This window comes from Triplophysa rosa, linkage group LG25, assembly GCF_024868665.1.
Source record: "Triplophysa rosa linkage group LG25, Trosa_1v2, whole genome shotgun sequence".
Lineage (NCBI taxonomy): Eukaryota > Metazoa > Chordata > Actinopteri > Cypriniformes > Nemacheilidae > Triplophysa > Triplophysa rosa.
In genome coordinates this window covers 16,128,904-16,143,368 of record NC_079914.1, presented here as the reverse complement: position 1 = coordinate 16,143,368, position 14,465 = coordinate 16,128,904, and the positions used below count along the sequence as shown (strand labels likewise).

Here is a 14,465-nt window from a genome sequence, read left to right as displayed (position 1 = left end):
AGGATGGCCATGGCGTGGAGGGAGGAGGCGGCCTGACCCGCAGCCATGTAAGCCTTCGACACCAGCGATGCCGAAAACTTACACGCCTTGGATGGGAGTCTAGGCCGAGCCCTCCAGGTGGCCACTGTCTGCGGGCACAGGTGCACCGCGACAGCACGCTCCACCTGGGGGATCTCGACATAGCCCCTGGCCGCCCCACCATCGAGGGAAGTAAGGGTGACTGAGCCTTTCTGACTGGAATGAGCCGTGAGGGGCGCGTTCCAAGTCTTACTCAGCTCCTCATGCACCTCGGGAAATACGGGACCGGCGCTGGGCGCGGCTTGGAGCTGCGCTCAGACCCCAGGTACCACGTATCCAACCGCGAGCGCTGGGGTAAAGGCGGTGCTGTGCACTGCAGCCCAATGCTCGCGGCGGCCCGGAAGAGCATGGTTGATATCTCAACGTCCACTTCTTCCTGGGCTCGACTCCCCGGGGGAGGGAGCTCCGAGGAATCGTCGGGGTCGGATGCCAAGAGGTCGCCCTCCGATGCTACGATCGACATCTCATCTTCGTCACGCACTTCCGAGTACGTGGCGGAGGAACAAGACGGGGTAGGACCGTCTTTTAAGGAATGGTCAGACGAGCGAGACGGGGCGTGAACGGTCCATGAGCCTGTGGCTGGCGGTCTAACGTTCACAGTGATCCCCATATCACCCCCGGTGTTAACCGAAACGGGTGGCAGGGCCGTAGTCACTGCCGTCACAGATCGGGTAATAGACGAGGTGGTGGCTTTACCCATAAAGAATACCGCCACCCGTGACCGCAACGTCTAGATAGGCATCTTCCCGCAGTGCGGGCAAGATGTATCCACGAAGGCTGCCTCAGCGTGCCGGAGACCCAAACACCTGAGACAGACATCGTGTCCATCCCCTTCCTCAATGAGCGCGTCGCACCCAAGAGAACAGCGGGACATGCCACGCTGGAGAAATTTGCTCTTTTAGAAAAAAAGGAAATATTGCTCAGACACTTCTGGAACTGCCGAGACGCCCAGGGGAAAGTCGCTGCAGTAAGGGACCGTCCGCTGCACCACGTCGTAGATTCCAGCAGGATACCAGCGAGAAATCTGGAAGATCAGCGAAGATCTGGAAGTGCTCATCAGATGCGTAGGCTCTGAAGAACAAAAGGTTCTTACCACGGGCTATTGAATGCTTCAATTTTATTGGTTGACAAACGTTCATTGGTATGCATTAACTTTCGGTAAATGCACGCCTATGAAGGTGTTCCAGGTCTGCTGACCGCATTACAGTTCCATATCACTTCGTCAAGTTTAAACAACAGAAAGGTTATAGCAATGGTTCTCAACCCTGGCCCACAAGATCGATTTTCCTGCCGAGTTTAGCCCCAGCTCTGATAAAACACACCTGAACAAGCTAATCAGCGGCTTCAGTAACAGACGCGTTCAACTTAATACGGGGCTGCGCAAATTGCTGGACGTGTCGCATTAAAGTACCGCGAGAGCTATTCAGATGCATACGGAGCAGTCGGCACTCAATCGCTCTCACGGTACTTTAATGACATACTGTACACCGACAGATTAGCGCAGCATCGCATCAAGTTGAATGCATCTGTTCCTAAAGACGCTGATTAAACATACTTGGCCAATAAAGCTCATTCTTCTTCTATTCTATTAGCTTGTTCAGGTGTGTTTCATCAGAGCTGGGGCTAAACTCAGCAGGAAAATGGATCTCGCGGGCCAGAGTTGAGAACCACAGGGTTATACTGTAGCCTACAGGACACCGCCTCACACAGCACCCTGCTCTTGATCTGACGTTTATAATGTCAAACTTTACTGTTAAATGGAAACAGGTTAGTTTCAATAAACAAAGCATTTCAAAGACAAGAAATAGATATACATAAATCGAATAAATAAAATAACTAAATAGAAAAACAAAATGCATTAATAAACACTGATAACCTACTGGTTCGTTTTCCTCTTCAAGCTGCTTATAACTGATAGCAAATATATTTTGATAGACCTACTCTAAAAAGTTTGCGTGATTTTTTTTAATGCTGAAGATAGAAACAATACGAGGAACATATAATTTATTATCACTGGCTTTTCTGTCACATTACCGCAAACACGCAGGTTTACGCACAATCTCTCGCTCTCGCACTCACTCGCTCACTCACTCACTCACTCACTCACTACTATGGCAAGCCGAATTAGCTTTTAATCATTCTCAGGATATGAATTTTTGATATCAACAGTTCAATTTTTACTAGTAAAAATTACAATTCTTGATATCAAGAATGGAATTTCTACTAGTAACAATTGCTGTTTTTGATATCAGTAATTACATTTTCTATGGCAAGCTGAATTAGCTTTTAATCATTCTCAGGATATGAATTTTTGATATCAACAGTTCAATTTTTACTAGTAAAAATTACAATTCTTGATATCAAGAATGGAATTTCTACTAGTAACAATTGCTGTTTTTGATATCAGTAATTACATTTTCTATGGCAAGCCGAATTAGCTTTTAATCATTCTCAGGATATGAATTTTTTATATCAACAATTCAATTTTTACTAGTAAAAATTATAATTCTTGATATCAAGAATGGAATTTCTACTAGTAACAATTGCTATTTTTGATATCAGTAATTACATTTTCACTAGTAAAAATGTGAATTCTTGATATCAAGAATCAAGCCATCACTCGCAGAAATATGGCAAGTTATGTTATTAGTCTGTGACATTGGCGCACCACCGGTTCACACTTTATAAGCGTAAGGTAGCTGAGAGATAATATATGGTTGCCGGTGTCGATAGCTAGCATGTTGTCATGTCTCGTCATGAATGTGTGTAGTGCTTGTAAATAAAGACTAAACAACCACACTAAATGTGCTGTGGTAAAAAGTAGCAGATTATTTTGTTCAGACCAGTAAACCACGCAAATGTTGAACAGTTCAATCGTTGATTAGGCTAATGTTGTCGTTATATATATGTACATGCTATGCGCTGTTTTCATAACGAGTTGACTGTAGTTATTACATATACAGTATAACACAAAACACAACGCCTGGTCGCGATTGTGTTTAGTGACTTCCGATATAATAACAAAAGAAAAGTACTATAGGTTACAAAACACATTCAAGTCCATGCGTTGTGTTTCGGGTAAATGCAAATGTTCCATGTAGCTAGCATGCTCTGTGCTAACTTCTAACAATCAGCTGCTACCCCCGAGTCTACTTTGAGGTTGTAGTATAGCCCTGTAGTACAGCCCATAGTGTTGGCACCCGTGTGGTATGCTATGCTATGATACAACCTTATAAACTTATGACAATGTATGCTGTATAAGCTACTATGGACATTGTTGCACGATACATGATTTTGTGGACAATATTTCATTATATTATAAAAATGACACCCTTTGCAAACAATGCTAAGTTACATACGCGAGATACATACACGAGACCAACTATGCAAGCAAAAACAACTAGGCTTACTTACCGTTCTTTGTTGACATTACAGTTTATAATTATGGAGGAACGATACATGAATCTTTGTACTGATATACGAAGAACATATGGTAACACGGACTACTTTACCTGATCGGTGGACATAGTTTGAATGACGTATCTGGGTCCGTCGGCTTAGTAAACAAACTCACGTGTATTGAGCTGCCAGCGGGAAATCTTTGCGACAGTTTTTACGACACTGCATACAGACAATTCCGCTTATCAACCACGTGGGGCAACAGTAAGCAAAAGTTACTCGTTGCCGCTTTAACCACCACGAGAACTCATCATTCTAGCCATTTTTATTAAGCTTGCATTTAAACAATTTACCTAGGATGCTGTAAACTAGCTGTCGGCTACTTCAACCTGTATTCTGTGACCCCAGTTCTCTCTGATGAGTCGTGACGATGCAGTAAGTATTGCGGGGAGAAAAATCTTAGGTCTGTTCAATGATTTTAAAGTCATTTGGGCTGTCAGACTGAAAGATTTTTTGCGGAAATGAGACCAAAATATTTAAGACCCGTAGAATCTGAATTTAAGACTTTTAAAGGTCTTAGATAAGGAAATCTTAATTTAAAAGGGTGAGGAATTATGACCTCAATTTTAACCCGAGCTTTTACATATCAGAGGGAATCGTATTCAAGCGAACATCATGTAAGTGTCAGAACTGAAAACACCCTTGTTACTGAAATGACATCTGTTATTGACACCAGACCCGGCGAACGCCAGTATGACATAGATAGGTTGAACACTGCCTCCACAGAATAATATCAACGACTGCTTCTCTAGCCCCACCCACTGGTTGCGCATGACAGTACTGAAGTAACACAAAAGTTACAAGTAACAGATAGAGCGAGCAAGCAATAAACATGCCGTTAAAGATTGCAAAATATTGTGCAGTGCCTGGTTGTGGAAGAACACAGTCGCTGCATAACCTTCCTCCTGATTCTGACATTAGTAATGCGTAGTTGAAGTTTATTTTTAAAGACGTTCCAGCTCACGCGGGTAAAACTTTGAGCGTTTGTTCACTTCATTTCATCTCAGATTCATTTGTGAACAAGCCACAGGTCGACACTGGATTTGCAGAGAGACTAAAATTAAAAAGCAGTGCTGTGCCGTCAATATTGGATCTGATAGGAATGGTGTACAAATCTTATGTGAGTAAAATTTTTGTACTATGCGTCACTATTTCTTTGTTAGAGAGGGGTGCAGTCGTGTGTTTAGAGAGTATAGAGCAGGGGGCTCAGCACGCAGCCCTGAAGGGAGCCGGTGCTGAGGCTGATGGCTGTGGAAAGGTGGGGCCCTACTCTAACCCTCTGTGGGCGTCCTGTGAAGAAGTCTTTAATCCAAAGGCATGTGGAGTAGGGCAGACCCAGGTCCAATAGTTTACACACCAGCCTATGGGGAGGATGGTGTTAAACGCCGCGCTGTAGTCCACAAAGAGACGCCGAGCGTAGTTACCTTGCTGCTCCAGATGGGTTAACATGATGTGAAGTGTTGTGACTATAGCATCCTCTGTAGACCTATTGGCCTTGTAGGCAAACTGTAGTGAGTCAAGGGTAGGAGGTAGGAATGCAAGTATGTGTTTCCTTAACAGCTTTTTGAAACACTTCATCACCACAGGGGTGAGTGCTACTGGCCGATAGTCATTGTGTCTGGTAGCAGATGTTTTTGTGGGCAAAGAGACTATAATGGATGATTTCAGACAGGATGGGACAGCAGACTGGGAAAGTGACCTATTAAAGATAGTGGTGAAGATCCCAGCCAGCTGATTAGCACAGACCTTCAGCACACGTCCGGAGATGGCATCCGGGCCTGCAGCCTTCCTTGGGTTAATGGCCCTTAGTTTGCGTCTCACCTCCCATTCTTCCACCGAAAGGGTGAAGTTAGAGTCGCTGTTTGATGTTTGGTGCAGCCCGGCCGTGTCTTGTGATGCCACCTCAAAACGGGCAAAGAAGAGGTTCAGCTCCTCTGCCAGTGATGCGTCACCATTTGCAGGTCCGAGGCTAGGTCTGAAGTTGGTGAGACGCTGGACTACCTGCCACACCTGCCTGCTGTTTTTGCTGACCAAGTGGTGATCGATCTTCCTTCCATATTCCGCCTTGGCTCGTCAAACACCTCTTTTTAGGTTGGCTCGAGCTATGCCATATAGGGGCCTATCCCTAGACCTGAAGGCGATGTTTCTTCCTTGTCATCCAGGGTTTTTGATTGGGATATACCCATATGTGTACACCTCCAGGTCTTGATGTTCAAAAACGCCCCAGCTGGTTCTGTCAAAGCAGTCTTGCAGCTGCTGAGAGGCATCAAGTTTTAACAAACCTGGTTGTGGTACTAGCAGTTTTCCTGAGGGGGGTGTATGTCGGAATTATGTCGGAAACGGCTTCTGAAATTAGAAAAAAATGTAGAGGGGCTTTATTTTGCCCTTCCCTTTTTGATTGGTTTGTTGTGAGTTGGGACTGGAGGGGATGGCTAAAAATGCCTGGCCTTTAGACAGAGTCATATCTCTTTTTTGTTGCTGACATCATGTGTTGAAGAGTTGTTGTTGAGAGGGGGAGAGGAGCGTAATGTTTTTAATTAAAGATTACAAGTGCAAATTATAAAATAATAATAAATATAATGGGATAAATCATTTATAATAATCACTGCAACACTGAGTAAAACACTTGGAATTTTCCTGTTTGATTGCATGGTGACTTAAAAAGAGACGCACATTTTCCTCTATCTATCATAATCAAAAAAAGTCTTATAGACTTGCACTATATCGATATCGGCTATCGGTTAAAATGACTGAAATAAAAATATTGGCATATTGGCTAAATTAAATATCGTGCATCACTAGTAAACACACACACAGGCTGTGTATTGAAAGTCGTGCTGAGTGACACGAAAAGAAGGTCGTGCTCACTGACACGAAAAAATGGGGATATTCGTGTCCATGAACACGGATTAATAGATTCCAATTTTTGTGTGTATGTCACGTGAGACTGGGTTGACTATTCAGACGTTTATGACAATAACTTAAATATTTCAATATACATTGGGGAATAGGGACATCAGATGATGGTTTAAGCTTTATGAATGAGAAAGATGTTTTATGTAACATTGCTAACAGTTAGGGGTGTGACGAGATCTCGAAGCACAATATCCTCACGCAATAGGGAGGCTCAGATAGGACGTGTTTTTGTATGCAAAACCCAGAAGTGAGTTAAGCATTTTAGGACTTCCAGTTCCATCACTCCAAAATCTATGGGTTTTTTGCTCGAAATAGGGTCTGTGGTAAACAAAAAATCTAACTATTTTCATGTTTTATTCCATGACATAAAACACACCAGTTATAATCCGCTTGTGATTTTTTAAAGCCCTATTGTGTCTTAAAAACGGCGATTGCTAACAAGTTGCTAAAAACGACAAAAAAAGCTCACAAATAATGCAACATGGGCACAAATCTCTTAAAACATAGATGCAGATTCATTCATGGAGTAACTATTGGGAACACATTTTTAAGTTTGAAAGAGTTGTCAGAGGCTTGGTGGTGGTGATGTTGATATTGTGCGACCTTAAAGTGGATGTATCATGCTATGTCAAGCATTCTGACTTCTTTACAGAGTTAAACGTGCTGGCTTCTCATATTTAACATGGTCAACTTGTTAAAAAACGAGTTGGACGTATGACGTAGTATTTCTGTGCTTGATAGACTCCCCCAGCACTCCAACTTGTTTCTGAAAGTTTTTTTAAAAGTCTGGATCCCTGTTTCGTAACAGAGATCCTATTCCTTTTATTGGGCAATTCCTTTTAACATGGCAAGGCGAAAGAAAGAGCCCGCCCACACGCCTACCGACGAGCGAGACCCGCTTGCCATCAAGATTATCTGCACTGCGTCAACTTTGGCTTCGCTGTGCTGCAGTGGAGTTTAGGTGTGTCTGTTTGTTCACGGCATTTCAGTGATGGATGTTATATAAACGGTGGATATGATGCTGGATTCGGAGAAAATGATAGATGGTGCAATCCCAGTGCTAAAAGATGCCGGACATTGATATTCCTTCAATAAAACACATGTAAGAGATGACAGTGTTGATGACCTTGGATTCGAGCGAGAGTGCAGGCTGCATCATGTTTCAGCGTTGCGAGTGGAAGCAGAGCGGCAGGTCAATAGTAATCCACGGTGTCCTCACAACAGTCTGTTTGCAAGCAGCAGAAAGCCGTCTGCATGCAACGCGCATACAGTAAACCCAAATGTAATTTACTCTGCTGCGCATAATAGCACCAAATGAATAAAAAGACAATATATTGATCCATGTTCTGTTTTCTGTCATGCGCCGTGCACATTTTTGATGACGTAAAACGAAAACAAACGCGCCAGGGTTCGACAATCACGTTGAGTCTGAAACCAAACCAACGCTGCGGGGGGCGCGCCGGGAACAATCGCACTCAAGTTCGGACCACAGCAAACGAGCCCAATCTGAAAACGCCCTAAGTCATATATCTGTGTTTTGTTGGCATTTAGTGCGTACGTGCATAATTGTGTGCTCGTGCTGAAGTTCCGTCCCACTCCTTGCCTCCAGCAGCTCATGTTTTTGCGGAAATAATCGTACAGCTGTATCTATCTATAAATGTGATCAAACTAAACACTCTTCAAAGATACAACGTAGAGCCCTGCGCGGGACTGATTTCATAATCCCGCTCCCGGTGAATTTTTGACCAATCCTGCCCGCTCCTGCAATGTGTGTATTTCACTCCCGCCCACACCTGCAATTTGTGCGTTCGCTCCCGCCTGCACCCGCGAACAATTTAACAAAGAATTTAAACAATATTGAGGTATGCTACTGTTCATAATAACAGACACAGAACATTTGCGCTCAAACGCTCATTTTACGGTCGATAAATATGTTCATCTGAAGGTGATGAACAAATGAAATTTTTTATTAGACCAATAATTTTTGAAAGGCTACAAACATAACACCGGAACTCTTAGCCTTCAGCTGTGCCTAGAACATAGCAAGCTGCAACTGACAAATAACAAAGGAAAGAGGTATATATACGAAGTCTAATTCTTTTCCACTTTTGTCTGTAACAATGGAGAAATTTGTCCAAATGTCGGACTTGCCTTGCTTTTGTTTTGTGCTGTAAAATCCCACTTTTTATTCTTCCTTCCTTGCTGGCGGCTATAAATCGCAGGCAGTATTTGTATTACCCGCCCAGTCCTGCCCGCGGCAAAGGTAAAACCGCCTGCTCCTGCGAGATTTGTGTTGGGTCCCGCGAGATCCCAATGCAGTCCTCTAATACAACGTATGCAATACTACTGTACAGTATAGGCACTCAAGATTAATATGAGATTAGCAGAAACTGCGTGCGATACCTGATCTTTAAGTGTAGTCTGTTTATAGCCTCGTGTTAGCTTTTTACTTCTGCCGATTGTATTTCAGATTCAAAAGTAACAACTGTTGTGTTAATTTGTAAAGATTATCTTGATAGAAAAAATGTGTAAACATCATAAATCTTTGTTAATCACAGAGCTTATTTTCTGCAATCTTCCAAAAGTCTATATGCACATAAAAATGCATAGGCTTTCGTTCGAGGGAACCAGCGCGGCACTTACATCTGGGTTAGCCAACAAAAATACGTCATCTGTGTGACCTGTACAGAACACGCTAATTACTGCACAAAGTATGTGGGTGCTGCTGTGAGCTACAGTGACCCGGCCCAGCCATTCATACAGACAACGTGATTTTCCATCCCGCTGTGCTACTTTCCCACCATTTCTCTATGTAAACACGAGTTGGGTGACGAATGGGTTTCAACATTCACACGCGTCTGCAGCACCTTGCGCATTAAGCACTAGTGTTTACGGTGGTTCGCGCTGCCAGCAGCACTTTAGGAGCAATATTACATTATTTTAATACATGGTACATTGGTCCTAACCAACCTGACAGCTCCGCCCACACAACGATCTCATTCGATGTAAGTTCTGCACCTCATGAATATTAATGAATATTAACATGGAAGAGGACAGGCTATATACGTTTGATTACATACGTTTAGATTCTAAAATTAGAGCATAGCGTCCGTCCGGTGAGGCATCACTGAAGTCATGAGAACAGGACGCATCTCTCTTTCTGCACTCTTCAGCTGCAGTGTGAGTGGGTGCGTGGACAGAGAAAAAACGTTTTGATTGGCTGTGTTTGTGATTGATTGTCGCGTCCCGCCCCCTTTTTCGCGTTCGGTATGGACAAACAAATTGCTAATCGCAGGAATCTCATCGCGTCCCGTTTGCTTAGGACGCGGTGTATTACAGTATATGAAGCCAAGTACCTTTTTTGTTGTTGTTGTTAGGATAGAAAAAGAAGTAGAGAAAGAAATAGAAGTCTGTATTAATGTGTTAGGTGTTGACGGAAGAGATGTGTTTTTAAACAATTCTTAAAGATGGCTATAGATCTTGTAGCAAAAGAGAGATCATTCCAGAATCGTATAACATTCCAGAATATTATATTAGTGATATAATCCAGAATTATATCACTAATATAATATAGTGATATAATATTTCACTATTACAACTAGTGAAAATTGAAAAAATAAATTTGGGATAAATATCCATTTTAGGCAAACGAACCAAAACAGAAAACTAAAATGGCCTACGAACACATAATGAAACATTTTATCTCTGCATCAGACCGCAAAAATATAATATGAAAATATAATGTGAAAACAAGAATTTTATTCGAAATTATAGCAATATTTTTAAATGTAGAATATAAAATAAATTGTAAATAAATAAATAAATAAAAAATACAGCAAACTGAACCACTTAAAAGAAAACGTATCAGTGGAAATAATCAAGCCGACGGCCTTAACACCAAAAGAAAATTCAGAGGTTAGAACACAAAAAGAGGAATAAATAAATATATTTAAAACATTATGGGGCGGTTTCCCAGGCAGGGTTTAAGACTAGTCTCAGACTAACTCAAATGTTAGAGGTGTCTTGATCGAAAACAACTCACACTGACATATCTTAAAATATTTTAGTGCGTTTGTTTTGTCTCGAGATGCACACCAGTAATGTTTTTATAAGGTATTTTCTTTTAAAACGACTTAAATATACTAATTTAACTAAGGCCTAGTCCTGGTTTAAACTAATCCCTGTGCGGGAAACCGCCCCTATATAAACAAATAAATAAAATATAAAGCAGTAACTAAGTACTACAACAATATAGACCATTATCTTAAATCGCCTCAGTTTTTCCTACAATTTCTGCGAGACACGCCAGAGTGAGATTCTTCATATAGACGGGAACACAAAATTCACAGAGGACACAGGGATCAGTTTTCCCAATAATGCCACCAAACTCATGACCAAAACACTAAATGTTCGGTATAAAAAAAGAAAGCGGTACAATAAAGAATATTATGTAAAGAAAAGCAGAAGCCCAGAACATGAATGCAAAGCACTTACACTTGTGATCCTTTACATTCTAGGCTCTTCTGCATTTCTTTATATGCTTTATTAAGGTGAATACTGAATGTGATCTTAAAGGCGGGGTGTACCATTTCTCTTAGCCGTTGTTGATTTTCAAATCACCCAAACAGACACACTCCTACCCCCATCTGTCGCTTTTGTCAGCGCTCGGCTCGGCTAATGTCCGTCCTGTGCACTGTACACCTTACTGCTGATTGGCTACAAGGTTGTTTTGGTACTCGGCCCAACTTTGTCTTAACAACATAATTCCGAAATTGGACACCCCGCCTTTAATGGATTAAGCCACATTTAGCATTTTAGAATGTCGCAGGAACCCAAGTTTGTCCGCATTGTTGAGAAAACTGAGCTCGGTGTCCCGCACAAAATAAAGCCAATGCGGCTGCCTTCAGAAGCACACTGATGGGGGACATGGAAGGGATGCAGCGCATGTGCTTAGCAAATCTGGCAAACGTAGGATTGCATTCCTCATTTTCTAACCACCATGTCACTCTTACACCATTGGACAAATAAACATTTAAACATGCTTATAATAGCAGCCTTTATCCAAGCTCACGGTAGTGTTAGAGCGAAAGGCTATGTAAAGCGACTAAAATGGTGCGTATATGCTTTTGAAATGATAAGCTGCGACAATCAACTAAATAAAATATGTTTGAATAAGTGTCTTCTTGTCGAATAAGGAACAGTCGACTGTAAGGGGGCAGCCCTAATATGCACACAGTCGAGATTGTCTTTAGTGTGCACATATAGTATTTACATATTGAAGTTGACCTTTTATTAATCCCAGTATGTGCATAGAGAATTGTGTATTCACATTTTAATGCCCATTTTGTGTGTAAACTAATCTCCTATAGCTTTTTCCACGTTTGTACAATTACGTTTCTCATGATAATTCTCTATTATTTCTTAGTATCATTCTGACAGAAATTGAATAGATTACGTAACACTAGAGCTGTTTTTTGTTTAATATTTACTTTGTTAGAATGTTTTAATGTACAGCCAGTTGCTGTTTCAAAATAAACCCAGACGGGACCCAAACATAAAGCAGAGGAGTGATAACCACACAGTGTCTGTATGTTATCCTGCTTATTACAGAGCTGCTTGACTCACAAGTTATTTTCTCTTTTATAGAGAGATTCTCTTTTATAGATCTCTTTTTATCATCTTTTATTATTGCAGTTGTAATGAATGCAGAACACCTGCATCATTCAGACTGTTAATCATTTGTAAATAAAGTTTATAGGCCTATGTGTTATTAAAGTGGTTTTGAGTGGTTGTTAATGGGGAATAATAGACCTTGGAATGTTGCAACTGGCCAATCAGCATCAAGTATTCCAGAGCACCGTGTAATAACAGTAAATAACATTTGTCTTTATTACTCATGTGCGAGAGTAAATATTACAATGTCCTATAAATGACATGTCATGCCGTGTGTAATGTTGCTGTGTGTGAATATAAGCAGTCTGCAAGTTGTAAAGCCGAAAGTGAATGAATAAATTTGTTGTCTTGGGAAAAAAGGAGTCGACTCTGAATCCTGCGAACAATTCGTCTGTCATTCTAATTTCAGTTCTGGGTCAGATTTGCGTCACTCTGTGTAATGCCCTCCTACTTTCCTTTTGTGACGCTGCATGCAGTAGACCAATCACAGCAGACTAGACCATCTGACCAATCAGAGTAGACTGTCAGAAAGGAGGGGCAGATGAATCGCCCAACGAATCATTTGAGAGTCAGTCAAGAAGTAACACTAATAACTGCCTATTATTAGAAAATGAACGTGTTTTTACACCGTATATGTACGTAAACTTGCTGTTGGACACTCCATAAACCAAAGTAGGACCTTAAAAATCACAAAATATTTACTCCAAGTCATCTGCTTGAAGTGTGAAAAAGTTCCTTAAAGTTTTTCTGTTGACTTTTTCAGTGGTGTACATTAGGTTTGATGAGCTGAATAACAGCAGTTTGTGTAGAACATGTAAATATTATTAATAGACTTGAGCTTCTTACCTTTGACAATAAGATTGAATTGAGAGTATGATGGTCCTCCACCGGTGATGAGCTGAAGGAATGATTTCACTCGACTGCTGCTGCTTATCTTTACTTTATACAGTCCAGCGTCTTCTGTTTTGATGTCTTTGATGATGAGAGATCCGGTCTGATCATCCACCTTCAGTCTGTCTGTGAGTCTCTCTTCAACACTAGAGATCTTGTTGTCCTTATTGAATGCGGCTATCACTTCATCTCTAAAGCTCCACTGGATGACATCATCTGACTGGAGTTTAGTGACATCACACTCTAGAGTGACAGAATCTCTCTCAATCACCGTCATCACTTTAACTGTCACACAAACACAAGAGAGAGAAATATAAACATCAGAACTCATCAGTGTTCAGGTGAAGATGATCAACAGTCTCAGATGTTTAGAAGCAATCAACCAAACTGATGAAATGTGCACCACAAATGCACTGTGAGAGACTTTGTATTAATGTGCATTCACACCGCCAGCGACACCCAGCGACAAAGCGAGGCGATGTCATTCATTTCAATAGAGAGACGGCGACCTCCGGTGACTGACACCAGCGACAGTGACCGTTGACGACAGGAAGTGGGCATATCTAGCAACATGACAAAGTTGAGATTTGCTCAACTTTGTGCAAATGATGATTGATTTCGGGAGCGACTACCAATAGGAGAGAAGCAGCGGTGCTCACGTCATCCATCTCCCATCAGTTACTGCAGAGTTTGTTTATAAATGTTACTATAGCAACCAAAGCTAGGAACGCCTTCTAACCACCTCGTAGCAAGAGACTAGCGGCACCTAGTGACAGAGTCACTGGCGGTGTGAACACACAGTTAAATTGTCTGTTGTCAAGTGTTATCTTTATTAAGTGAATGATCTTGAGCATCATTATTTTCCAAATATGTTTCTCATCTAAAAATAAAGATTCAAATTAAAATAGTTCAAGGGGTTACACAATATCAGAAACACACATCAGTGATCACATTACATCAGTGTTACTGCACAACTGTGTCTCATTCTGCTTCTGAAGAATTATATTGCCTTGTAAAAATAGTTTTAGTTATCAATATTTTTCTTTTTTTGATGCTGTGTGTTTATTAATTAAACCTTGTATATGGAATAACTGTCTGATAAAAGCATTAAACCCTGTGAAGCCGTGAGTTACAGTGAATGTAGAACAGGGGTTTGTGTCATGACAAACAAAGCTTCTTACGGATCTGAATTCACTGTAAATCACAACTTCACAGGGATTACTGTCGATTTCACAGGACAACTAATAATGTATATCAACTAACATTAACACTAACCTTTAAATCTACCAAAGCTTTTCTTTGATGTATTAAAGCAAAGTTTCTCCAAACAAAAAATACAAGTAGACACTTAAGTGTGGTTTAAAAATGGAAAAAACTGAGTGCAGTATATAAACAACAGGCACAGACTTTAGTTCTGGGGCCCGTTTCAATAAGGAGGTTCAACCAAC

The 14,465-nt window shown here is 41.3% G+C and overlaps 1 protein-coding gene across 1 annotated transcript in view; it reads right to left on the bottom strand.

The window, feature by feature from the left end:
- Window positions 1–13,297, bottom strand: part of LOC130548391 (uncharacterized) — an 83,025-nt gene extending 69,728 nt beyond the window's left edge. The window contains exon 1 of the mRNA XM_057325134.1: window positions 12,973–13,297. Within this exon, the coding sequence (XP_057181117.1) occupies window positions 12,973–13,294 (322 nt within the window). The 5' untranslated portion in view covers window positions 13,295–13,297. The remainder of the gene's footprint in view (window positions 1–12,972) is intronic.
- Window positions 13,298–14,465: the final 1,168 nt, after the last annotated feature.